Source organism: Scophthalmus maximus, chromosome 14, assembly GCF_022379125.1.
Source record: "Scophthalmus maximus strain ysfricsl-2021 chromosome 14, ASM2237912v1, whole genome shotgun sequence".
NCBI lineage: Eukaryota > Metazoa > Chordata > Actinopteri > Pleuronectiformes > Scophthalmidae > Scophthalmus > Scophthalmus maximus.
The window spans coordinates 17,321,649-17,347,500 of NC_061528.1; the positions used below are offsets into that span (position 1 = coordinate 17,321,649).

Below are 25,852 nucleotides of genomic sequence, written 5' to 3' on the forward strand. Positions count from 1 at the left end.
CGAGGATTTGGGATTGTTCACTTTCTCTCCTCCCTCTGCTACTTTTCACTCCTTGACTATTACGGAGCCGGCGGCCCACGATGTGCAGCAACCTTGGAAGTAACCTCGAGAAAAAAACCCGGCTTTGGTAAAAACGTCTGAGTTCATCCATTGTACAGTATTACACGTGTGGACAGGTGCTTATACCCATGTTTCCCAATGTGCATGTTAATGGAGCGTGTGTGTGTGTGCGTGTGTGTGTGTGTGTGTGTGTGTGTTTATACTACATAGCCACCTGGACATCTCCTATTCAGGAGGACTCTCTTGGTATCTGTAATCTGTAAATACATATTTTCTGAAATCACTTGTCATTGTTTTTTCAAGTAACGCTGGAGATAATTCATAATCCTGATAACTATATGACGTTGTTTCGGAGGCATGAGACGTCGGAAGTGGGATGAAGGTTTTTTGGAAGCCGACTCCTCTTTCACAGAGCGGCGAAACAGCACATCGGTGTGACAGACGGGGAATTGTCAAGCCAAGGATTTAGGAAAGTCTGAGTAGAAACGCAGCAGTTATAAGCCCTGGAGTATAAGCCTATGAAACACATTCCTTGAGGGGTGTGTGTAGTTGGAAAATCTCAAGGGTTTCTGAGGAATCATATTGGGTCCATCTGAAAGATTGATAAATGAAAAAAAAGGGACAGAGAGGAAAGCGGGCACACAATTGCTTCAGTTGTCTGACTATATGAAAGGAGAGAGAAAAATGCAATGGAGGTATGAATAATTTAGTCACTTCACAGCGATCACTTCCTTCAGCAGATGTTAAGGAAAAAAATGATATTGGGGATATGAAACTTGCTGACCCATTTCAAATGTTTCTCTCTCCGCCGATTTCCTCTGCGTTCAAAGAAATGCAATATGAATGTGTTTGCGGGATGCATCCAACTGTACTTGCTGTAATAATTCGTTTGGAGCGTACGTGGAGACTGTTGCGAGCTTGCAACAAAAAAAAACAACCTTCGCGTCCCCCCGATTTATGTCTTTACCGTTCCACGCGTTTGTCTCTCAGAGGGTGAAGGCGCGAGAGCGCTCACCTCGGCGGAGGAGTAACAATTAAAACACAAGCTCATTAATCCCACACGTGACAGCCGGAGAACTGCGTCAGGGCTGTTCGTGGCAGTGCAGCGCGGTTCAGCTGTTTACAAATGGCCTGTTATGCAGTTGTGAGGGAGGAGGAGCGCCTGACAAGAGACACGGAGATGCCGCAGGAGCAAACAAAGTCCTCTGCAACAATGGGATTGTCTGTCAGGCTTCAGGGGGAGAGACTGTACTGCGCAGTCCATATAATACCCGAGAGGTCACAGTGTAATGTGGGGCACTGTGTCGCGGGGACAGTTCGCTCCCTGCGACAATATAATTGATGCAACCAAATACAAAGAATGCTCCCCTTTGTCATTACTGGTGTATGTAGGATTTCAGAAGAAGTCATGAGACACTACATGAGAGTTGGAAGATCTATGTTATACTGCCACCTAATGGCAAACACATCCCAATATCTGTGAGAATATACTCATTCAATTTTTACAGTTACTGTCCAATGGGATTCAATTCTTTACTGAACTCAAGTACACACCCCAAATACATGTCAGCATTAATGTGCAATCATTTATTTGTCATACACAATGCACTTTACTGTCATAGGCAATATGGACTTCTTTTTTATTGTATACGTTGGCAATTAGTGTACGGTAATCATGCTGGCATGAATGTGAGTATGAGCGAGTATGGATGGATGATGAATGAAAGCATTATTTATTTATCTCTATTTATCTTTATATATATATATATATACATACATACATACACACACACATATTTATTTATTTATGTATATATTGAGCCCAGTACTTGAGTGCACCTGCAATTTTGTAGTAAATTTTTTTTAAAATTTGCAAATATCCCAAATCATTTTGGGATAATTTTTAATGAAGTCCATCGAACTGTTGTGGACATCTGCGCCCGGATTATCTAAAGCAATACTAACCGTGAAAATATATTTCTAGTGCATCTTCTGCCAGTGAACGGTGTTCTCAATGCTTTTAAAAGATCCACCCTTTGATTAAATGTCAATAGAGAAGGGGTTAAACATCACAGAAAGACGAGCCAACAGTAGTAAAATAATAATAAATAAAAATCAAACTGTGAAACTATTGCTTTAAAACCGTTGGGACAATACAGTCACAGTGTTTTAGACGAAGCATCCTGAATCTTGAAATAGCAATATATATATGTTTATCTATGCTTTTTTTCCCCTTGGTTCTAAATTATAAAGTAGGTTTTAATTGAAGTTTAAGTAGCGATCCAAAAGTTGTGCCACCTTCAATACTCACAGGATTCTACTAGCATCAGTGTTTTTCTATAAGTGTGAGAAAAACGATGGAGGCTTCACTTTGTGAACATTTATTCTGGTTTCATTGAGCAGTGAACATCATGTACACCTGTAGGTGGCATATGACTGGAGGCCGCGGAGACATCAGGTGTCAGACGGAGCCGGGCTCAGAGTTCAGTGTGCAGCAGCAGGCGTTTGGCCTTTTTCATATTTTTGGCCACTGTTGAAAGAAAAGAAGAAAAAAAAAGGGGACAAATGTGAATAAAGGCCACGGCTGTCTTTCCTTAATGGAATGACTCGTGAATAAAAGGCTGCACGAGCCGCAGCCGCTGTTCTTTTCACTTCAGGGGGCTCAGCTCCGATTTTTGTATGAAAAGGTTTTGTTTATTTTATTGTTTCACGTCGACCCCCGGACTGAATGGCAACGCCGGTTTTACAGACGTATCTGGAAAGCAGAGCTGTTGTGTTATTTTTTTCTGCAGGGCCAGAGGAGCTTTCTATTAAGTGCAAGGCAAAGTTAGGCCACAGGTAACCTTTAGATTTAAAGTACAGCGCCAGCCTGCTCATTTTTCAACATCATACGACCTTCGCTGTAGACTTGAAATAGTAAGCTGTTCTGCTTTTTAGCCCCAGCGCCGCGGATAACAAGATTTGAACCCGCTTCTTTGCTCTTGTTAAAGTTTTGTGCTGATTTGAATCAAAATTCATTGTTAAAAAAAAGCTCGAATTTTGAATTGCATTCTGTGTGTAAACACAACATTTAGGTACATCTTTCATCTAAAAGTCAAACGTATGAAAAAACACTCATTTAGGAGTCCAAACGTTTGTTTTAATTTTGTCTAATTTTCTCTTTTGTTTCATTCTTTGTTGCTCCTGCAGTGTTGATTTCAAGTGGTGCTGGGACTGTCTCTGCCTCAAACCCGCCTGCCTCCTCTTTTGTATCCTCAACTTAACTCTGTGAATCAGACACATGGATGTTTTGGAAATGACTTGGTATGTATTTTTCAAGTATTGTATTTAAGCCGTTGTTCCACTGTATACCACCTCCTCAACGGCTTGTTGATTACATGCATGTAAAAGTCTACTGCTCTGCATGTCCTTCCGATGTAAACAAAATGTGTCATTTCAGTCAAAGTATCGAGGAAGTACAAAAGTACAAGGTTGTGGTCTGTCCTCACGATCATGACAGCCCAAGGTGAGCGGGCCTATTTCCTCCCCCCCGCAAAGTGTCATGGTGGATGGTCACTCACATAAATCCATGTCCTCTGGCTGGTAAGTGTAGAGGCGGTTATTGTACTTCCCTGCAATGTCTCTGCGCACAGTCATGGACGGATCTGCAGAAAGGCACGTGTCACACACACACACACACACACACACACACACACCGTTTGCTGAAGAGTGTGATTATCCGACTGTCAGAGCTGCTTCTGCTGTCACTGTTGCTCATTAAGTTAACTGCTTGTGTTTCGGTAACTGCCTTTCAAAATATTTGGCACTGAAATTCTGAGAGAGAAAGTGAGATTTTGTAAGAGAAAGTGACATGCTGAGTCTGTCGGCGCTCATTGAGTCCCTCTCATCAGCACCGTATCTATGCAATCGATGATGCTCGAAACCCTGTTCTGCTCAAAGAACAGATGGACAACTGTGACATTTTGGATTGTCCCAAAAAAAATACATAAATCAGCCTTGGGCGAAAAACTAGGCTGTATACTTCTCAAATAAAACTTACTTAAAGAAAAATTATAAGTCAGGAAATACAGCAGCAAATAAGCTTTACCTCTTGTCTGCTGGAAGTTTAAATGATTATACAGGGATACAAATGTTTTCAACTGATTTGAAATGTTCCAAATTGATAAATGATGCAAATACTTACCAATAAAGAGGATTCTAGGAACATAATGGCCATCGGGTGCCATATTCGGGTCCTCAGTCTCCTCCTGTAAAAAACGTAATATAGACAGCAGCAGTTGGTACATAAAGAGTAAAGTAATAAGCAAGTGGTTATTTCTAAATGCTATTCTTCTCTGCACATCATTTTTAACCTTTAATTATGCCTGATAGTGCTCATGTCTTGAGTGCTGTATTTTCTATATTTGCTGTGCACTGCACTGCAGTGGGGAAAAGAGTTTCTCCATGTACAGCAGATCTTTAATTACCACCAAGTTGACCATGATGAAATCCTCTTTGGCCATTTTCTGGATGGGCTTTTTGGCGACGAACGCCTTCTTCAGTGCTGCCGACAGAAATCTGTTTAGTTTCACTACGACAACACGACAACATTCAACTGTGGCTTTAAAGTAGTCATTGTAATAATGCTCCAAAAAAAAGGGGGGCATTTGCGTAAGCAGGTATCGCAGTGTTCATAAACCTTCAGTCGCAGAGAGCAGAACATGCGTGTCAGAGATTTCTGAATATAATAAGCGAAATGATTTAAATCCTCCTCAAATAGTTTGGCTGAGTTGTGAACCAAACTCGGTCATGAGTACGACTTGCTCGGGCTTTCAGAGGCAGCGTGTAAAATAATCTGCTCCTCTATTCAAACCTGCCATGAATCAAGAGAAGAAGCCAGACTTTTCCCCCCGTAGGTGGTCTTGTGTGGCGTATGTGAAAAGAAGTGCATGAATGTAGACTTCCGCTGAGATTCCCGTACTTCCAGGAAGTCCGCTGAGTGATTTAAGAACATAATTCGTGACCGCTTCAGTTCCTGCTTGGCAGGTTATTAAAGAATGTGCCCCTTTTGTTCCCTGTGAAAAAAAACCAAGCCCAGGCCACAGTCTGGGCTGGAGAGTGGCAGTGCAGGGCGTGCGAGCCTATGCTATTACATTCAAACAATTTTAATAGGGGCTGAGTCGCTGCAGTACCTTGACTGAATGGGCATTCGTCTAGGTGATGGATGACCATCAGAGGCTTGTTGCTGCGAGAAGGAGACCGCAGAGAAACAAGTCAGCACATTCCTCGGCGCAATGGGCACGATGGCGGGTGTGAACGCAGCCTTAAAACCACATAAACCCTGACAAAAGAACGATTTGCTGTATGGGACAGACATCGGGCCATGGTCCATTAGAGGAGCGCACAGTGCTGTATGTTAACCTCAATGTGAGCCTGTGAGCCATCTAATCATACTCGTGGATGCATGAGTAGGGTAATTAAGATGAAAATATATCCCTAACACAGTATTTATTTGCAGAAGTATTACACAAAATGTACACACAGGCCATGTAAGAGGCATCTCACAATATGTTTTTTGTTGTCAAAGATTCATCAAAAGTATCCATAATTAGAGAGCAGCATTTTGATTAGTGATAGCTCTCTGCTTTCTGCTGGGTGATATTGATTCATATATGCATGACATCTGTTCGACCCCAGCCTCGAAGATGCAGCTGAAGGGGAATTAAAGGGCGCACACTGCAGGTTGCCATTCGAAATTCTGCTCTCACACAATCAAGAGACATTCAGGACTGTTGCCAAGGCACAGTTTTACCTGGTGACCATCTCTGACAGGCCCTCTTCGTAAGTTTTGACCCAGCTTATATCATCCCCCCATCCTGCAAAAATAAAAAGTGCAAGTCTTTTGACACAAAATCAAAATGACATCTTTCAATTCCGTTTGCTAAAGGATTCCTGAGAGGGAAAGGTGTGTGCTTTCGACAAAGGATCGCCACCCACCTCTCGACAGGGACTGAGGCTTCACTTTCTTATTTTTCTGCTCCCCGCCACTGGCACAGACGCCAAAGAGCAAAGCGAGCAAGACCCAGCGTAGCATCACTTCCCTGTCCAACGAGAGAACTGCAGTGACGGTCGGACAGATGGATGAGAGGGCAGTGAAATTCAGCGAGATGTTTTTGTACTGTATATGGAAAGCATTGTCACCACTGCAATCCCTCGGCTCGCTCACAGCACACCACACTCACCAAACAAGCTTGGCAAGGCTGGGAATCAAATGACTGTATGTACAGTAACAATGTCAAAAAGGCAGTTAACAACCACGTGTTATAATAACCTTGTTTGTTATAAAAAATAATTCCATTTGTATTTTAATATTAACAAAAGAAAAAATGCATCAATGTACCATTACAATAAGTTTAGTCATTTAGTAAGTTTAGTAATTCAGAGGATACAAGTAGGTTTAAAACTTAAACTTAAAAATACACAGTATTTTCAGTAACAAGCTTTGAATTCTGTAGAAGGCCCTTAAGCATCTATGAAATACAATATATTCTTTTTTTTAATATACGAAAGGTATTTCATTATTCAAGTATTTCTGTCACTTGAAGTCACATAAAGTAGAGGTCTTACCTTGACAGCAAGAAGCAACATGCATCTGCACTAACTCTTGCATATGCCTTCTCTTTTGTCAGCTGTTTCTTTTCAGTTGAACTCACCAAACAGGTATATCAAAGTAGTGTGCCATAAATAACTATAATTTACTACACTACGCAACAAACGCAAATCATCAGACAGCTGATTTCTATAGAAAGGGGGTGTAGACTATATCTGCATACTGCTTACACAGTATCTCAAACATTTCTTTAACCTTAATCTTATATCTAAACTAATATTTATCCCCTCGACAAATGGATCGCTGACCGTGACACCCGGTGACATCCTTTAAGGACTTCAGAGAACCACAACTATTTTGGGGGATACAAAATGATGCCATGAATACATTTTTATTCATCCACTGCATCCACTGACTTTACATACAAAGTGCAGTAAACAACAACAAAAAACAAAACAAATCTATATTTGCTGTGACCAACCTTTGCCTTTTAAACAGCATCAATTCTCATAAACATGTATGTGCAGTTATTCAAGATGTGTGTGTGTGTGTGTGTGTGTGTGTGTGTGTGTGTGTGTGTGTGTGTGTGGATTCAGGCAGTCTTGATGTATTTGGTGTCGTTGTGTAATCCCAGAGTGACACCGTGATGTAACTGTGAATATAAGGTCCTCTGGAGGCCGGACCACCTGCTGCAGGAAGTTATTTATGACTGTAGCAATAGCCAGTGTGTCAGGTCACTGTGAAGCGCTGCACATTTTTCATTTAAATCAGAATTTGGGACTGATGCTCTCTATCCATCTGTCTATCTATCTGTCTATCTATCTATCTATCTATCTATCTATCTATCCATCTGTCTATCTATCCAATCTCTCTATCTATCTATCTATCCATCTGTATATCTATCTATCTATCTATCTATCTATCTATCCATCTATCTGTCTATCCATCCATCCATCAATCTATCTATTTATCTATCTACCCATTTATCTATCTATCACAGCTTTGTTGCAGGTTGTTAGCCGTTGCTATGGTCACGGGCAGCTCTTAGCAACCGTAAGCCTTCGGCGCATGCGCAGTCTTCGGCAGCGGTGCACTGTGGGATAGCAGAATATTGACATAGCAACCAGGCGCGAGAGCCAACCCAAGTTTGTTTTGTTTTTTTTTACCACCCCCTCCGCTGCGGGGTTGTCTTTTGACCGTCGTTTCTGCGCTGAAAATCGTTCGACCGGTGCCATGAACGCGGCGGTGGCGAAGAAGACCCAGGACACGCTGGGCAAAGTGATCAAGAAGCCGCCCCTCACGGACAAACTGCTGAGCAAACCCCCGTTCCGATACCTGCACGACATCCTCAGTGAGGTGAGGGGCTCGACCCGTTCACGCTGCGCGAAGTTAGCACGCTGGCGTTCGTTTCACTTCCGCCGGGAGCTCGTCTTGTCCGTATTCATGTGTTCACACAAACACTGACTTGGTCTGATAAACACGTTATGAGCGAGCCGGTTAGCTAGCAAGCACGCCGACGTTAGCATGGACTAAGCTAACCAAGGAGGTGCACTTTCACTCGGCTGAAAGCGTCGCTAGCCCCGCAGTCGTTGTGGTGTTTTGTTTTCTTTCTCAAGCGACCAGATTGTGTGTCGTAGCACGATGGTAACGACCGGTCACACCAGGGCCAGGGCTCGGTCACCAGTCAAACAAACAAACTCCTGCTAACGTTCACCAGCAAACCGCCTCTTCAGTTCACAATGTCGGGTTAGCCACTTAGCTAGCCGTGTCAGCGGCGTCGTCCAGTTGCCAGGCACGACTCGCGCCCGCGCGGGGGTCAACAAAGGTGTTGTTGTTGTTGTTGTTGTTGTTGTTGTTGTTGTTTTATGTCCACCGTGGTTAGTCAACCAGGATGAAACAGTGGCGACTGCCAGGTGGGCTGGACGCGTCACGTTGAGATCACGGACGCTGAGCGGCTTATGGCCGCTGTTCGATTAGAGAGCGAACAGTGAGCTCGTCCGTAATGCATTGGGGGGTTTCCTTACTCGCCTTGAATAAAAACACAAGTGTTTCCTGACGATTATGTCATCTTTGATTTTGGGAAGGGTTGAGGGAGAACTCCACAGCAAAATGACTGCTTCCCCGGAAGTTGTGATCCGTGCAGCACCTGTGACTGTCAGGTGGAGAGAAGGCCAGGTACAGACCAGGTACAGACCAGGTACAGACCAGGGCCGCCTACCAGCTGCTAATGACAAGCATTGTGTGTGTGTGTGTGTGTGTGTGTGTGTGTGTGATCAAAATATACGATTTTCGTACTGGATGGGTTACACGGTGTGAATAATGTTGTTATTCATAGGCCGAGAATGTAGTGAAAATATCCAAAACATGCATACCCCCCTCATTACAGTTTTTCTCAATCGCTTTGGCACAATCGTCGAATGACTGTTAAACGTTGTCAAACTATATGACGATTTATATGAACATTAGGTCAGCTGTTCACATGACTATAGTCATTCATAGTTGCTCTGGCACAAAATGCACTGAGTAAGGTTTTGCATATGAAAATAGTCTGCATTCATTGCTATTGAATCATATTTTTCTCAAATGCAATTCTACACATGTTCATTGTGTAAATCCCTACATGCTAAATAGAGCAACCAACAATCACAATAACCTGTCGCACATATATTAGACACATGAGAGTTATGTGGTACGTATGTTATAGTTTGGCACAGCGTAAGTTTCCATCGTTCAAATGCAGTGAGGGAATGGTTTGTTGCCATCCCACATTATTCGATGGAGTTTCTCCCCATTCCTAAATCCCATTGAGGAGTGATTTTCTGCACGGAGATGGTAGGTATATGTCCTTACTGCAACTACAATGGGTGTTGGTTGTGAGGATCATCACAGCAGATTGTTGTAGGGGGTGGCTGCGTCATGCCAAAAGCCCTCGTTGCATTGCAAGGGAAGATATCAGGTGTGATGTGGATGAAATGTTGTGGCCAGGCAGAGAGGAGAGATTGGATGACCTATGAGGTTGATACATTTGCAGCATATTCTCTTTTTTCTTGCACATATTTTTTATTCGTACAAGTATTTGCGGTTGGCTGGTGAGAAAAAAATGTTTTGTTGAAAGTATAGTGTGTGCCACGGCTGACATCAATACTATTCAGCTGCCTACATATACATTGTAAGAAATTGGACAATATTACAATGGGTAACTATCAAACTTTCAGATTACACTGTCATTTGACAGGATGTTTTGGTATTTTGACTGGTCTGAGCAATGATAAAGGAACCTTTTGTTTTGATGACAATGACTTCTTCATTGATGGATTTATTTACATTTGAACATTATGAGTTAATTCTTTGGATTGAGTAATCACCTTTTGCAGGTCACATAGAGTGGTGTGCTGAATGTACCACATGGTGTGAGGATTGTATTTAGAGTTTTGACAATTTTAAGTTTGTTTCAGTAAATGTGCCAAATCGATTGAGAATAACTGTAATTCCCTCATTCTGATACAGATTTTATAAGTCTAGGGAGCCTCGGTCAAACATGAAGTTATCAAAGATAATGAATATATATTTTTCATAAAAAGCATCATCTGGGTGTCCCGGTAGATTCTGACGGTCTCTAAAACCCCTCACCTGCGGGGTGAGCCTCTTTCAGGTTTTCCTAGAAGTTACCCCTGACGTCATGAAGTTACTCTTGAACTTACCCTGAAAAGCCAGTAACCTAGCTTCGTAGTACAGTCCTCCGGTCTGTGTGTGTGACAACAGGCAGTGAGAACTCGCCCAGCCCTCTGCACAGGATAGGCTCCGAACGACACAGAGAGACATGGAACTCTCCTCAGGATTAGGAATAGCGAAAATCCATCATAGACGAATGCATTCATTTCTTCAATACTGTTAGCAGCACCGATAACGTTGGAGCTTATCGATACTAAGGTGTTTCATAATTTAGCCCTGTTTAATACCGGGTTTCTGTATACATCCCTTAATAAGACAGAGCCCAATCTCCTCATAAAAAAAAGAAAGAAAAGGCAGCAGTGGCAGTCAAAATCCAGTAGAACTGAATGCATGAAGGGGAAAGGCTGCATTCCATTATGATGTAAATGTAATGTCATCCCCATTGATCAAAGGATCAAATGCACACACACTCCTGTGATCTCATCGCATATAACACGTTGTGAATCCTCTCGGAATCCCATTTATATTATATCAGACACCGAGGCGAGACACAGAGTTACTTGACCTCATTTGAAAATGCAGAACCGGACCGAGACCACCAGCCGCAAAGACAAGCATAATTTCTTGAGGAACTCTTGATTGATTTTTGCTGTCGCTTGTGTGCTAAAATTGCTAAGCTTCACTTTGGACTGGTGTCATGAACCCGGCAGTGGTGAAAAAGACCCAGGACACGCTGGGCAAAGTGATAAAGAAACCACCTCTCACGGAGAAACTGCTAAGCAAACCCCCATTTCGATACCTTCACGACATCTTCAGTGAGGTGAGGCTTATCAAACCAGATTTATTTATAGAGCACATTTAAAAACAACAACAGTTGACCAAAGTGCTGTACATTAAAAATATCCCAAGACCCAAGAACAAACAAAACAACAAAGATCTGTAAAACACAGGGACCAGTTTAACAGACGAAGGACAGGGAAGAATAACCGTTCTACTGAGTTGAAAGTCAATGAGTAAAAATGTTTTTTAAGACAGGATTTAAAGATAGGAAGTGTAGGGGCCAATCTAATTTTACAGAAGCAACTCGTTCCAGAGTTTGGGAGCTACGACTGCAAAGGCACGATTTCCCTGTGCTTCAAACTTAGCCTGGGGATTACCAGAAGCAACTGGTCAGCGGATCTGAGTGACCATGATGGGATATGGGGTTGTAAGAGGTCAGGTAAACAGGTTGGAGCATTCTGGACCAACTGCAAGCGTGAGAAGGAGGCCTGGCTAATACCAACATAAAGGGCATTACAATAGTCCAGTCGGTACGAGATAAAAGCATGTAACACCTTCTCAAAATCGATAAACGATAAAAAGGACTTGACCTTAGATTCAGGCCTCAAATGGAAAAAGCTGGATTTGATCACAGAGTTAATCTGTTTTTCCAATTTAAAAACACTCCATTATCACACCCAGATTTTTTAACAGTGGGTTTTACACATGGTTCCTGGGAACACAGATTCATTTAAGGGGCATCAGAGGCATCGCTTGCTCGAAAAATCAGGACTTCAGTTTTACCCTCATTTAGGTTTAACAAGTTTAAGGCCATCCAGGCTCTGATGTCCTTCAGTCAGTCTAACAGTGGCTTCAAAGAGTCAGTGTCTCTCTCTGTCGAAGGCAGGTAAATTTGAGTGTCATCTGCATAACAGTGGATTGAGATGCCATATTTTCTAAAAATGGACCCTAAGGGAAGCAAGTAAAGGGAAAATAGGATTTGTCTGAGAATTGAACCCTGAGGGACTCCACGCACTGAGGGGGAAACAGAGTCCCCAAGTTTGACAGAAAAACTTAATACCAAAACAACTCCAGGCGAGAATTGAGGATATTATGGTCTACTGTGTCGAATGCAGCTGTAAGATCTAAAAGCATAAGAATGGCAGAATCCTTGCAGTCAGCAGCTGATAAACGATTTTTAAAAACTTAAAAAAGTACTGATTCAGTGCTGTGCAGGGCATTGAGCCAGACTGAAACACCCAAAGAATGCCATGTAAGTCTAAGAAGGATTGGAATTGTTTGAGTACAATCTTTCTAAGATTTTAGAAAGAAACAGGATTTTGGAAATTGGTCAGAAGTAAGAGGACTGAGCCCTCTAAAGTGGTTGAATGCTTGAAAGTTGTTGGGACAAAGCGCCTGTGGCTCAGGAGATTGAGTTGGTCATCCACATACCCGAAGGTTGGCGGTTCGATCCCATCTTCCCTTAGTCCGCATGCGGATGTTTCCTTGGGCAAGACACTTAACCCTGAATTGCCTATGACAGCTCCTCCGGCAGTGTATGAATGTGACAGGAAAGGCGCGGCAAATGGCAGCACTGGCTAAATGTGTGAATTTGACTTCCTGTAAAGCACATTAAGTGGGAAATAAGACTAGAAAAGCACTATATAAATACAAGTCCTCTTTTTTTTAATGCTGTTTATAATAGTTTGGATGGGTCCAATAGTCTCACAAATTTCTTTTAAAAAGTGAGGCGGAACAACATCTGTAGGACAAGCTGAAGGTTCATATGACCAATAATTCTCTTTAGGAGGGAACGAAAATGGTTAAAAACAGTGGTATGTTTTCTTTCTTTTTCATTCTCAACTTGTTAATCGAGTCCCTTTAATGTTGGATGTCAAGCAGAGTAAAGTCTGTTTCACTTTTCTAAACAGAATTGATATCTCATTCACACATTCCAACTGTTGGGCAGTGTCATATTTCGCTGTAGGTTCATGTATATTTGATCAAGCACGTCGACACGTGTGACTCCTTTCCTCTGATTATTAATGTGTTTTACTACAGGGTTGTGGAAATCTACTGCAGAACTTGACTATTAAGGCCAGAACCGATCCATAGAATGAGTTCTATGAAGTAATTACACATGGATATTCTTATTTAGTTTTCCTTCAATATTGGTAACACACTTCTCCTGCAGTTAAAAAAGCTGATTGTGTAGATATAGAATATATGCTGGGATTGAGGACTTGTACATCTGCCACTTAAAACCTGATGTTGGGATGTAGCTGCCTCATAGTGGTTTACAGTATGTATTTGTGAGTTTTGGGTATATCAAACCTTTTAATATTGCAAATGATCTAATAATTAAGCTTGAAACCTTTATTTCTCACCACTTCCAGATCACAAGGACCACTGGTTTTTTGAAAGGCCTGTACGGAGAGAATGAAATGAAGTCGGATAATGTAAAGGTAAGTTGACCACACCTCCCTACCACACAAAATCAATGTCATTAGTTGTTAATAGTGTTCTTTCTTATTATTTTGTCCCAATTTAACGTCCTACGCAGCAACCTTATTTGTGTTGGAGATCACCTGTGTGTTACATGGGACAGTCTGAGGGTGTGTGTTTGGAGGTAACCCTACACGCTGCTTGTGTAACACACTCTGAGTGAGAGGATCTGGCAGGACATGACTGAAAGGGCCTGCCAAGGTGTTAGTACTCAGGTCTGCTGTTTAAGAGCTGACTATTTATCAATAGTAGATAGGATGGTGCTTGGCTAAGAGGAGACAAAGCTTAAGCTAAAAACTCGAAGCCATGCAACCTAAAATGCAATTAACTGTGATGAAAGATAACTTGTCATTGTTGTACTTACAATTTAAAATAGTTTCTTCATCCATCTTCACAAGTGTTCGAGATGCAACAAGTTGACTGATGAGTAAAGGCCTATATTGAATAGAGATAGACACCCCCTAAATCTGTGTGAATCGGATATATTAAAATCTGATTGTTAATCCTTATATAGGGAAAATAATAGATTTGAAAATGTGGTTATATTTCTTCTACTATTATTTACTACTTTAATCGTCTTACGGATCATTGGACATTTTGCTTCAGTGGCTTGGCCCACAGGAGGTAAAAAAATGCCTCAGAAGTGTGCTTGAAAAAAAGGCTTTGACTAAAAGTATGAAATGGCCTCACTCTGGATATTTGTCTCAGATGACAATAGCATTTTTGGGGACATATCACACTTGGGACTTAGGTTCTGCTCCAAGTCGCAAAGATCAAAGCAGAGTTTTTGTGTCTGTTGCTGGAGACAAATGCTTGCTGGAGAAGATTGGATTATGTGTACAGTTTCTCTTTCTTAGAACCAATAAATAATAGTACAGATACAGTATATCCTTTTTTAACTGGTGAAAAGGAGTGTCATTCTCAAGATGCAGTCACAAACAACATATTACAATTTACTGATCATACTGTTGTGCCTCTAAAATAATACAGTTCTTATATGTGAAATATTTTAGTTTTTTTTTTTCACCCCCCTGCTAATTCTCTCTAATATTAATTGTCTATAAAGCCCCATGTGCTAGAGCATGTTGCTGAGTAGAGATATCATAAAGGGAACACTACAAAGACTTGCCGATTATACAGTATGTAATGGACCAGGTGGTTGCACCAGCTACTCGTCCTTGTGTTATATAGTTGGCAGGCTCCTCAGATGCAAGCGGCTCATTGTCTAGAACCACTGCTTAGCCAGATCATTTGTCTGGAACAGTGTCTGTTCTATTAACACGCCTGCTAAAACGTTGATGTTAATATTAATGTGAAGGAAATCTATCGCTCGTGTTGTGGTAAAAAATTGTCTTTGTCTTCAGCGCCTGGTGATAAAAACAGTACAATACAGGGTAGTTGACAATACAGAAAAAACTAGCCCAACTTGAATACGTGTACAATATACACAGGCAAAGATTGAATAACATTACATTACATTCATTTAGCAGACGCTTTTGTCCAAATCGACTTACAATAAGTGCATTCAACCATGAAGATACTACCCAAAAGTGCAAATATCAATAGAGTACATAATCCATTTGTCAAATAGGCAAAAAACAGCTTCAAGTGCTTATTTTAGATAAAAGAAATAAAACAAATTCAGGGAGTAAGGTGCAGTCTGAACAAGTGAGTTTTCAGTCTGTGACGGAAGCATTGGAGGGTTTCTGCTGTCCTGATGTCAATGGGGAGCTCGTTCCACCATTGAGGAACCAGGACAGAAAACAGACGGGATTTAGATATGGGGCGGCTGCCCGTCCCTCGCAGTGAGGGAGTAGCAAGCTGTTTGGCAGTAGCAGAGCAGTGTGGACGGGCTGGGGTGTAACATTTGACCATTTTCTGGATGCAGGAAGGGCCTGAGCCATTCGCAGCACGGTAGGCAAGTACCGGTGCCTTGAACCAGATTCGAGTCACCACTGGAAGCCAGTGCAGGGTGTGGAGGAGCGGTGTAGTGTGCGAGAATTTTGGTAGGTTGAAGACCAACCGGGCCGCTGCATTCTGGATGAGCTGCAGTGGTCGAATGGCGCATGTCGGCAGACCAGCTAGAAGGGAGTAGCAGTAGTCCAGGCGTGAGATGAAAAGAGCTTGTACCAATATCCGTGTCGCCTTCCAGGTGAGGAACGGACGTATCCTCCTGATGTTGTGGAGGATGAATCTGCAATGTTGGCATTGAAGGACAGCTGGTCATCCAGTGTCACACCCAGGTTCCTTGCATTTTGAGCAGGGGTCACCACAGAGTTCTCAATGTTGATGGAGAGGTCGTTGATGGGAGACGCCTTCCCTGGGCGGAAAAGCATCTCAGTCTTGTCCAGATTGAGGTTCAGGTGGTGCGTGGACATCCACTGAGAAATGTCAGCCAGACATGCAGAGATTTGTGTATTAGAGGAGGGCTGGATATTTATTTGTTCTGTGTGCATGCAGTCCTTGTTATAAATCTGGATTTTGTGTTTCCTCTTTCCTGCTGCCTTACAAAAGCCAACATGTGACTCATTGGCCCATCGAGATTGAGGATTTTTTTTCTTAAATTTCCAGGTGTCAGGATGATTACAAAAATGTCCAATATACTAATATATTTTTTTTAGATTCACATAATGTGAAAAGGCAAAATATAAAATGTTAACAAAGAGTAAGTAGCCTGGTCAGAAAAGTAGAGGAATCAGAGTTAAAGGATGCACACAGAGTGTAATTGTTGGACCAATTAAGGTAAGAAATTGTGCGTGAGGACAGATTGGAACGCTCTCCAACAATTATGCATGCTATGTTGAATTATTATTTTAGTATCATTTTACTGTTGGAAAATGAATCCCTCAGGAGTTTTTTTTAAACTTTCTGGTGTCTCTCCTGGTTATCACAGCATCTTTTATCTTTCCAGGATAAGGACTCCAAGATCGCCTTCCTCCAAAAAGCCATAGATGTGGTGATGCTGGTCAGTGGCGAGCCCCTGGCAGCAAAACCAGTTCGCATCGTGGCTGGTCATGAGCCCGAGAAAACCAATGAGCTGCTGCAGGCCATCGCCAAGTGCTGCCTCAACAAGGTCTGTCTTCTCGCAAGATTAAACGCACACAAGCTGACTATGAAATTTAAAATCCCCACATCTGACTCTCCAATTCCTCCAATTCAATATTTAACAATGTTTTGCTGGAGACACAAATGGAAAAACTGTTCAGTCGGCCCGGGGAGAATCCTTTAAATTGCACCCTGGAGATGGAGTGTACACAGATGAGCTGTTGTCTAGGGCATATAAGTATTTTTATATCAGGTCATGTAGACGTTTCCTAGCAAGGCTGTTCATGGCAGCTGTTCATGTACATGCTTACATGCTTGCCTATAAATCCAGGCAAAAATTTAAAAGGCCACAAAAATAACTGGTTGGTGAGCGCTTTACTAATCTCTGTTCTCTTAAATTGGGTATCCCTCTTCCCTGAAAAATACTTAATGCTGGTGGTAATACTTTTTTTGTAATTGCTGTAGAGTCATTTTGCGATGCACCATTGAACACTCTTAGTGTTTTCCTAATGGGCACTTTTGGAGATGCTTTCTCGCATGACTCGTAGACATTCCCGGCATGCAACACTTTTTTTCTGTTTAACACCAACAGTTAATGTTACCCATTAATATTACGGCTGTATTAAATTAAATGGCTCTCCTGCAAAAAAAATCTGTAGATGTCCAGTGATGAAGCAGTGAAGCGAGTTCTTGCAGGAGAAAAGGTGGACATAAAGACCAAGGCCGCCACCTCCAGGTCCCAGGACAAAGAGAACAGGGAAGGACGTGAACGACACCTGGATAAAGGGGTGAGAGTCGTCCGCCTCGATCAAAGAGAGGCATTTCAAATGTGTTACACATTGCTCTATCCTACTTGTGATGTTTAAAGACAAACTAATACGGTATGTTCAAATGATGGGTGTCCCAGCTGTGGCTAGCATTTAATCATCACACTTTGTTTTGATTTTGTTTTTTCCAGGAAAAGAAAAAGATTACAGAGCGCAGTGGTAGCCGGGAGCAGAAGGACCCAGACCAACCCAAAGAGCGAGAGAGCCAACGCAGAGACGGGGAGAAGGAGGACCACCGAGACAGGGAGCGCTCTGACAAACACCACCGCAGTGAGCAGGACAGCAAAGAACGCGACAAAGAAAAGAGTCGAGACCGGGAGCCAGAGCGAGAGCGAGACAAGGACAGAGACAAAGGGCGAGTCAAAGACAGGGACAAGGTGAAGGGCAGAGAGCGAGAGAAGACGAGGGAGAGGGATCCCCACAGAGAGGTGGAAAGGGACAAGGAAAGACGAAGAGACAGAGACAAAGGGCGGGAGAAGGAGAGAGAGCCTCACAAAGAGAAGGACGAGAGGACGAAAATTTTAGAGAATGGCAACAGCAAGGTACAATTCTCAAACCCACGCGCATCTTACACGTTTGCGACGAACAACGTTATTTACTTTTAATGTGTAATTTTGTTCTTAGGCCCGAGTGTCAGATGAACCAGAGCAAAATCCCAGCCCCGAAGAGCCCAGCAACACGGCCAAACCTGTACCAACTGTAAGTTCTGTCCTTTGGCCAAAAATACTCACTTTTTTACAACGGAGTCAGGCTCTGTACCCTCTATTTCCTAATGTTGGTGCCTCTTATTTTTCCAAGGAGCCAAACCCAAGTGAAGAGGTATTTAACCCAGCAGAAAATTAGTGCTGTTTTCTTGCGGACATCTTAGCGTCCGAACGCCTTGGGGTGGCTACCTGCTTGGTTTAGTGCTAACATGGGCTTTAGTATATAAGACGTGAGATCTTGTTCTCTTTATTAACTGTGTAATTGCTAAGTGTCATGGCAATAATGCTGTGTTCTTTTCTCTGTACAGCCCGCAGAGGCAGTTGAAAACCAGGTAAGTACTCGGAAGACTCTTACTCTAATTCAATAGCTGACATGATGCACTGAGGAATCTGGCAGTGTGATTACAATCCTACCTTCACTTTTCCATTTTAAATGTCTTCCAGGCTGTCGCCATTCACCAGCAACTTGCATGCCATTTGCTTAATTTTGTAAAATGACTTGCATTTTGCTGTTTGCACTTTACCATGCACTTTTACATCTGTACTGCCGCCATGCAACGGTTTACTCTGGATCCCGTTTGCAATGTAAAACAGAAATCCAGCCAGTACTCTGTCCGACCTGTTAATGACATTGGGGCGTACTGTATGTTTTCACTCCACAAGTCAACCGTTTACAAAAAAAAACTCAGTTCACTAACTTGCTTTTTCAGGTGTTTGAAAGTCATTTCAAAGAGGAAGTCTTGGTTTGGCAGTGAGTGTAGCGAGGCTTGAGTAGTCCGTGAAGTATATAACCACCCTGTGTCACAGGAGTTTGTTACACAGCACAATGATATTACAATTAGAGCCTGACTGGATTGTTTGGGGGCCAATACTGATATTGGAAAAAATTCTGATATTGATATATCAGCCGGTATGCCTTATGTATGTGTGTTTGAGTTATCTTGAAAAGGGGGAAATTATGAGGTGTTGCTCTTTTCTGAGGGTGTCATTCCTTCATCTTACAATATTTTGTTTCTTTGGAACACTTGTCTTCCTAACTGGGTCAACACCATTTCTATATATTTTTGCATTATATTTCTGCAGGTAATTTCATTTATGGTGTTGACGCTTACAGTGCTTCTGGTATTTTCTTGTGCTTCACAAAAGCCTTTTTAATTGGCTAGAATGTTGCTACATGCTACAACCGCACTTGACTCTTCTTTCTTTCACAAATTCGTATTTTTGTGTTTTGTATGGAGAGTCATGTGTCCGTAAGGATAGTACAAAAAGATAATCTTTCATGTTTATTGTTTCTTAATTGCACTGTGGCAAACCTCAGTGTCCCTTAAACCTCACTAAAGAAATGGTGAGTGAAGCATAAAAAAGAAGCAGACATGGCTAACTATCTGTGAGAGACGTGTGGTCTTTCATTGCTTGTCGTCCTCAAGTTGTGTCTCTGCTCCTCCCACAGTCCGACAGTCCAGCCAGAATACCCCGGCCTTCGTCTGCCAAAGGTCAGAGGCGAAGACCTAAAGTCGGAGGTCAAGGTAACCCCCTGGACTCATTCTCCACCCAATAATATATTTTACTTTTTTTTTTACATCACCTATAAGGCACAGCTCACATAGTTAATACAGATGTCTAACTTAATGTAAATAACCACATTTTAATCACTAACAGAACGGATGTTTAGTACAAAATGTATAGTCCAAATTGATTTTACATTTGCTTTCTGTGAAATCACTGACTAGTTCCCTCAGTGGGAAGTTGGAGTGAGTCATAGTGACTGTTGGAGGAGGCAATAAAAAATGTTTTCCACTAAAACATTTTCCTGAAATATTTACATCGATACACAGCCCATTGATTCATCCGTTCTTCATACTCTATATGAGCATTTAAATTATAGATCACTCAAATGTTCATAGTTGTATCATAATGGACACCAACAATCCCTTGTCTCTTTTTTTTTGTCGTCAACAGATGAATCTGACAGCGAGGGAGGTAAGTGTCCTCCTTCTGTCTTTTGCAGCCGCATACAAACATGAGCATGTAGAGGTTTTTTTTACATTGACACAAGAATTTATCCTGTGAAACCTGGTGCACTTGTGCTAAGTCATATTTTAGGGTTGTCATGCTAGGCTGCAATTACAGAGAAAGAGAGTACTGACAATGAACACTCCCATGATTCCAACAAACCATATAACATTTGCTGATGGCTTCTTATAAATGACGACAGTTGTTTGGTGAACTACCTAAATTGGTAGTTAATCTGTAAAGCAGCAAAGAAATGTTGGTCCCCAAAAAGTCTGAATCCTTCCTTTGGGTTCAGGCTCCACATTGAGTCGGAGAGTGAGTGATTGAGAGACTCACCCAGTGCTGAGGGTTCAGCTTTATTCTTTTGTAAAGCGTCTGAGCAAGTCAGTCAAGTCAGTCGAGCTCATCATCAGATTCATTGTCTCTGTGGTCTTTACAGTAGCAACAGTTCCCGATCCAACCCAAACTGTCTGCGGTGTGTGGAATAGGAGAACCTGCAGAAATTACCACTAAACTTAGTAATAGTTTGTAGAATTTCCATGTGAAGACCAAATGGATCAAAACTAATTATGGGTCCAATAGTCAGTCTCCACATCATTTTAGATCCTGGAGAAAAAGGAGCAATGTCAAAAGCAAGAGGGCACACAACAGAAAACAGGGTCAGGGTTCAGACGCACAGCACAATAGGGAGCGACAGTACATGAGATCGACCCTAAAAACAACTGGAAGTATGTTCCAAAATAGGGGGCACAGTATGAAAATGCTCTTTTCTTGAAGGTTATTTATTCACTCTGGGGACAATGAAGTGTGAGTGTTTTTTGTTTTTTTTGCCCTGTCTGCTTGAAAGCTTCCAGCCTGGTTCAACTCTGGTGTGCCCCGTCGAACCTGTGACCACACCCAACAGTCATTTCACGCGATGCTGAAGAACAGCTGTACATCACTGCAATTGGGTGTGACGTTAAAACCGGCAAATAATTCCAGGGGGATTAAGTGACTGAAAGCATATGACCCATTGCAGGGATTTTTGGAACAAAGCTCTCAAATCATCCTTAGCATGAGTCGAAAGTCAGCTTAAAGTTGTGAAGGATAAAGTTATAAGGCAGAATCATGCACTTGAGTCAGCCTTCACCGGGCTATGAATAGATCTGCTGTGTTATACTGAGCTAACTACAAGTCACTGTTGTCCCTTCACAGACGGAGATGCCCAGTTAGCCCAGAGACCGGTGCCTCTGGAAAACGGGGACGCTGCGGGCTCCTCGGTGCCGTCTGACATGGCTACAAGGTTCGTACAGTCAACACCTTCACCCCCCTGGCAAACACTTTGCTGAGGTTGTCTCAACTGGTGTGCAGAGCAGAAGAAGGGAGGAGCCAAATCCAGACATGCAGGCAGGTGCAGTGAAGTGAAGTTATTTGCAGATAAGGTGATAAAATCCTGCAGACGGGTTCCGGCAACAGGAACAGAGAACTGGCAGGATGGAAAGACGGCAGTCCACAAAAAACATGAAGCTTGAATATTTGGCAAATGACTGGGGGAAAGGGGCTCGTGTATATATATGCTTTGGAGCTAATGGAGGAAATGGGAATAGGTGTGCGAGTTAGGAAGAAGGGAAGCGGATGTCTGGAGATAGAGGATAGGAGACAAGTGATTGGAACAGGGAGGTAAGTCCGAGAACATCTGGTGGCTGGATGGAGAATGGCAGGAGACAGGAGCACAATGTCCAAAATAAATAGGGCTGTGACAGGAACTGTGACAGAGGTACTGTAAAGGATTATCCTGGCGCCCAGACGAACGGTCTGGATTGGAAAGTGATTTCCCACCGGCAGAAATCTTGCCGGTCCAATCACAACCGATCATCTGATAATGGTTGGGGTTTAAACCGTGACGCGGAGAGAAGCGACTTTTGTAAACAACCAAGGCTTCCGCTAACGAAACAAGCATTTGACTTAAAGTAGCCACATTTTTTCAAATTTCTCAAACAAAAACGCCAACACTCGTTCACAGACATTGTGGAATCATCATCACAGGCATCTCCTCTCCGCTCCGTCTGTTGACATCTTTGCGTCGCTCAACAGCCATCAGATGATTCGTTGCTCTCACTGGTTCTAGGTCTATCCAAATGCGCCTGGAGGCATTTTGCTTTAACACATCTTGGAAATTGAAAATTAACCGAGAGGTCCCAGACTAATACACATTTGAGTATTAGTCTGGCTACGGCAGGCTAGTAAAGGATAACTATCACAAAATATCCTCCCCTGACTAAAAACACCAATCTCATTCAATATCACAAACTTCCATTGCTTTCCTAATTACTTAAGCTGCTCTCACATCTATCTGTACATATAATTGTTCACACTATGACCAATGCATGGACAATATCCAATAATGCAGTACTGCATAGTACAATAAATATGACATGAAGCTCATAATATTTTGATGAGATTGCGTCAGAGTGATGTTGATTCAACTAATTATAGCAATCAAGTAAATTAATACGGTCTAATTTGAGTGTTATTTCATTGCATTCTTTTGTATGGCTGATTTTTTATTTATTTTTTCATGTAGAATTTTAGAATTGTAGTTCTGCTTCTGAAGCCAATCAAACAATTCCAGTGGATTCACAATTGAATAATTACCGTTATTAGGATAATTGTGAATGTCCTCTTCTTTAACCAACACATTGGGTAAAATTGGTCAGAGCAGCTGTGTTATTCAAGATTAACTGTTTTTAATACCCTCAAAGTTTATTGTTCCAACAAGCAACGTTTTTTATCCCAAAATCTGATTGACTCGGCGTAACTGTCACAAAGTACATGTGGCAAATCTCACAGAGCTGTTCACAGAGAATTGGTCCTGTAAACTGAGTCAAGAAAAAATAACCTACCTCGTTAAACTAAACAAAAACTATATGTATGTACGCGGATGTGTTCACTTTTTACAGCCCATTTCAATAACATTAACAATCTTTTAATCCTACAGCAACAGACGAGTAGCGCGGCCCAGCAGTGCTCGGCCAGCACCTCCTAGAGTCAGGAGACAGGAGAGTCACACTGACGTGACCTCAGCTGACAGGTGACTTCACCACACACACTCACTAATATTAAAACTCTCAATTCTTTCTTTTTTTTCCTGGCGAGGACAAATGCCTCCTCTAGTTTGTGAACACAGGTCTCGTTCCTGCCAGTGGGACAGATTCATCACTCACAGTAGATTATTAAATTAATTAGAGTGAACAAACTGGGTGTGATTGTTTAATAACAGGGAATGTGGAGCGAGCCAACAGTTGCATCTGATGAAAGTGCCCACAAGATGGCACATGTCTCCCATGCAGCACACACCATATACTTTTTTCCAGTTAGAGATCAGTCAAGCTATTTATCTTTCTTCCAGACTGTCTAGTGCCAAGCCCTCCGCACCTGTCATCATGGATGGGAAGAAGCTGTCTGAGGACGAGGACGATGAAGATGGGCAATTTCTCGTGGAGGAGGCCGCGCCGCTACCCTCGGATGCTCCTGAGATGGAGGTGGTGAGTAACTTGGAACGGTGATCTGTTTAAATATTGTGGAGAAACATAAAGCCTGCGATTGTAATCAGCTATTTCTTTTCCATTACAGGGTCCCACACAAGAACTAGATGGCAAAGAGAAGCACGGTACACGGTCACATTTTCTTTTAGTTCCCACTTGTTTTTAAAGGAGCAATAATGCTGTCTGTTCCCTCTCCCACCTGGTGTGTTTGGGGAAATAGATCTTTCATTTCTCTTCTCACTCTTTCTCTCACTGTAGGTGGTCTTGTGAAAAAGATCCTTGAGACCAAGAAAGACTACGAAGTGTCGCCATCCTCCCCCAAATCCAAAGAGCGGGTATGTATCTGTATAGTAGTAGTAGTTCTGTCTCCACTAGAGGGCAGTATCAGTCTAGTTCCCTGTCAGGTCCTCTCTTTCGCTTCCCAGGGTGAGAATTTTGATCATAGCAAAATGCCCGCTGGTCATTATCAAAAAAAGAAAGATGTAAACAAATGGAGTGGAGAGGTGTAATTGCACTGCCTTAAAATCACAAACACGTTCCCCCCTTCAGTGAAGCTGAAGGGCTGATAACCAGCCGTGCAAGTATGGAGCGCCTCAGAGACCACACACAACTAACCGATACACAAATCTAGATGTCTGGAGCAAAATGAGCATGTTGTCTGCTGTTGCTCAATATCATAGGTATGCTGAACTCTTTTTTGTTTTCTTTTAGAACAATATTGTAGACTGTTCACACTCCTCCCCTACATGTGGACTACAGAAACAAGACGCGGCACCAGTCATTGATTGTTTCCGTTTTGCTGCAAAGTGTCCTCTTAAATACGTTGATTAAATCTTTTGCGTTCTAGTAAGACTCTCCTTCTCGTTTCCCCAGTGAGTTCACAGACAGGCTTTTTCAAGGTGACGCATTCATCGCCGCTGCTCTTGTGTTCCCCCTTTGTCAGCTCGTTCGTTGGCCACATAGAGCCGTGCTCCCTCATCATTATTTGGAGTGTGAATCGGCGTGAAACGTACAGTTTGGTCTGTAGTCCGTGGTGTGAGGTGGCGTACACTGTCTGCTTTGGGGTGGTCCTGTGCACTGGAGCGTACTCTCCCTGCATCCCTTCCTAGCTGACCACCCTGACTCTACTGGATGCACTGTTTTGGACTGTCACTCATGCAGAGAGGCCCCTGATCTGTTCCCCTCCCCAACTGCGGCCCTCAGACATCATCCCTCATAACTCACACCTGATGCTGTCTCAGCGTAGTCACCGGTAACCTGAAATAGCTTGATGGGAATTTTGAGGCCCGGTGCATTTTACCAGCTCTACATGCGTGTGTTAAATATAGTTATTGACGTAAAGTATCTCTGCCCAGCTCAACACTTCTCTTAAAAATAATTTATCTCAAAAGATAATGTATTTCACAACCAAACATACATTCAAAGACACGTAGACACACACAGGCAAACCTCCCAAAATAGCAGAGCTCTTTGTGTAATGTGAGCGTCGCCTCGAAGAGTTTGTCCCAATTTTCTTAATGCAGCATACTCCGTTTTCAGCGGTTGCAAACTTTCATTTTCGGGAGTATCCTGTATGGTCTGCAGGGGCCGCTTAGAGCAGGTAAGTCTGCACATAGGAACCAGCTCAGTCTGCCCCTCCGTCATTATTGGCCTTGCCTCGTCAGCTGTATAAAGAACTATAATGACTTCCTTCCTGACATGAAAGGGTGGAGAGGTCAACTTAATGGAGTCTTTTTTTTCTCTCTCTCTCTCGCTCTCTCTTGTAATCACGGTAAAACACGCAGGGACAAAAATGTAAATATTGAGCTTCCTCATACTGTGTGGTATGACGGGTTTGAAATTTCAGCTGCGGCGGGTCTCTTTTTTTTTTTTTTAAAGCGCCGATGCTCAAAATCAAAACACCATTGCTGAACAAGTCACAATCCGCCTGCCGTTGTAATTTTACATCACGTTCATTTGGTGTAGTTTATGAAAATCCAGCCTCTAATTATTTCCTTTTGTAATTTCTGTGCCTTGCAATTCCTTTTCCGAACAGATGTAAACAAAGGGAACTTACACAACCAAACGATTGTGTTTTGCTCCGTCCTGCCACTGTGTGTGTGTGTGTGACCGAGGACTTTGCTGTATATTTATGGGGGTGACCTTTCTTGCGAC

The 25,852-nt window shown here is 42.5% G+C and overlaps 2 protein-coding genes across 8 annotated transcripts in view; one reads left to right on the forward strand and one right to left on the reverse strand.

Annotated features, from left to right (window-relative positions):
• Positions 1 to 2,425: 2,425 nt before the first annotated feature.
• On the reverse strand, positions 2,426 to 10,684 carry agr1 (anterior gradient 1). Of its 4 annotated transcripts, none has more exons than XM_035651442.1 (8): positions 10,351 to 10,684; positions 6,037 to 6,156; positions 5,852 to 5,915; positions 5,232 to 5,284; positions 4,527 to 4,603; positions 4,244 to 4,307; positions 3,621 to 3,704; positions 2,426 to 2,590 (listed from the first exon to the last, which is right to left on the reverse strand). In XM_035651442.1, the coding sequence occupies exons 1-8, from the start codon at positions 10,469 to 10,471 to the stop codon at positions 2,538 to 2,540; spliced, it is 636 nt and encodes a 211-aa protein (XP_035507335.1). In that variant the 5' UTR covers positions 10,472 to 10,684; the 3' UTR covers positions 2,426 to 2,537. The 4 variants fall into 4 exon arrangements, with proteins under 4 accessions (XP_035507335.1, XP_035507338.1, XP_035507337.1 ...); XM_035651445.2 differs by having other exon boundaries at positions 6,037 to 6,140; positions 10,351 to 10,483; XM_035651444.2 differs by lacking the exon at positions 10,351 to 10,684 and adding an exon at positions 6,667 to 7,192.
• The window catches only part of traf3ip1 (TNF receptor-associated factor 3 interacting protein 1), a 26,265-nt gene continuing 8,159 nt past the window's right edge, over positions 7,747 to 25,852 (forward strand). Inside the window, exons 1-15 of one of the 4 annotated variants that reach the window (XM_035651440.2) lie at positions 10,842 to 11,141; positions 13,477 to 13,545; positions 16,497 to 16,658; positions 17,290 to 17,418; positions 17,589 to 17,999; positions 18,082 to 18,156; positions 18,470 to 18,493; positions 19,612 to 19,687; positions 20,121 to 20,141; positions 21,369 to 21,456; positions 23,152 to 23,244; positions 23,563 to 23,698; positions 23,787 to 23,823; positions 23,957 to 24,033; positions 24,410 to 24,544. In XM_035651440.2, coding sequence (XP_035507333.2) covers positions 11,019 to 11,141; positions 13,477 to 13,545; positions 16,497 to 16,658; positions 17,290 to 17,418; positions 17,589 to 17,999; positions 18,082 to 18,156; positions 18,470 to 18,493; positions 19,612 to 19,687; positions 20,121 to 20,141; positions 21,369 to 21,456; positions 23,152 to 23,244; positions 23,563 to 23,698; positions 23,787 to 23,823; positions 23,957 to 24,033; positions 24,410 to 24,529 — 1,641 coding nt within the window. In that variant the 5' untranslated portion in view covers positions 10,842 to 11,018 and the 3' untranslated portion in view covers positions 24,530 to 24,544. Of the gene's footprint in view, positions 8,006 to 10,841; positions 11,142 to 13,476; positions 13,546 to 16,496; positions 16,659 to 17,289; positions 17,419 to 17,588; positions 18,000 to 18,081; positions 18,157 to 18,469; positions 18,494 to 19,611; positions 19,688 to 20,120; positions 20,142 to 21,368; positions 21,457 to 23,151; positions 23,245 to 23,562; positions 23,699 to 23,786; positions 23,824 to 23,956; positions 24,034 to 24,409; positions 24,545 to 25,852 lie in introns of those variants that run through there. The other 3 variants (XM_035651437.2, XM_035651436.2, XM_035651439.2) reach the window with 3 other exon arrangements.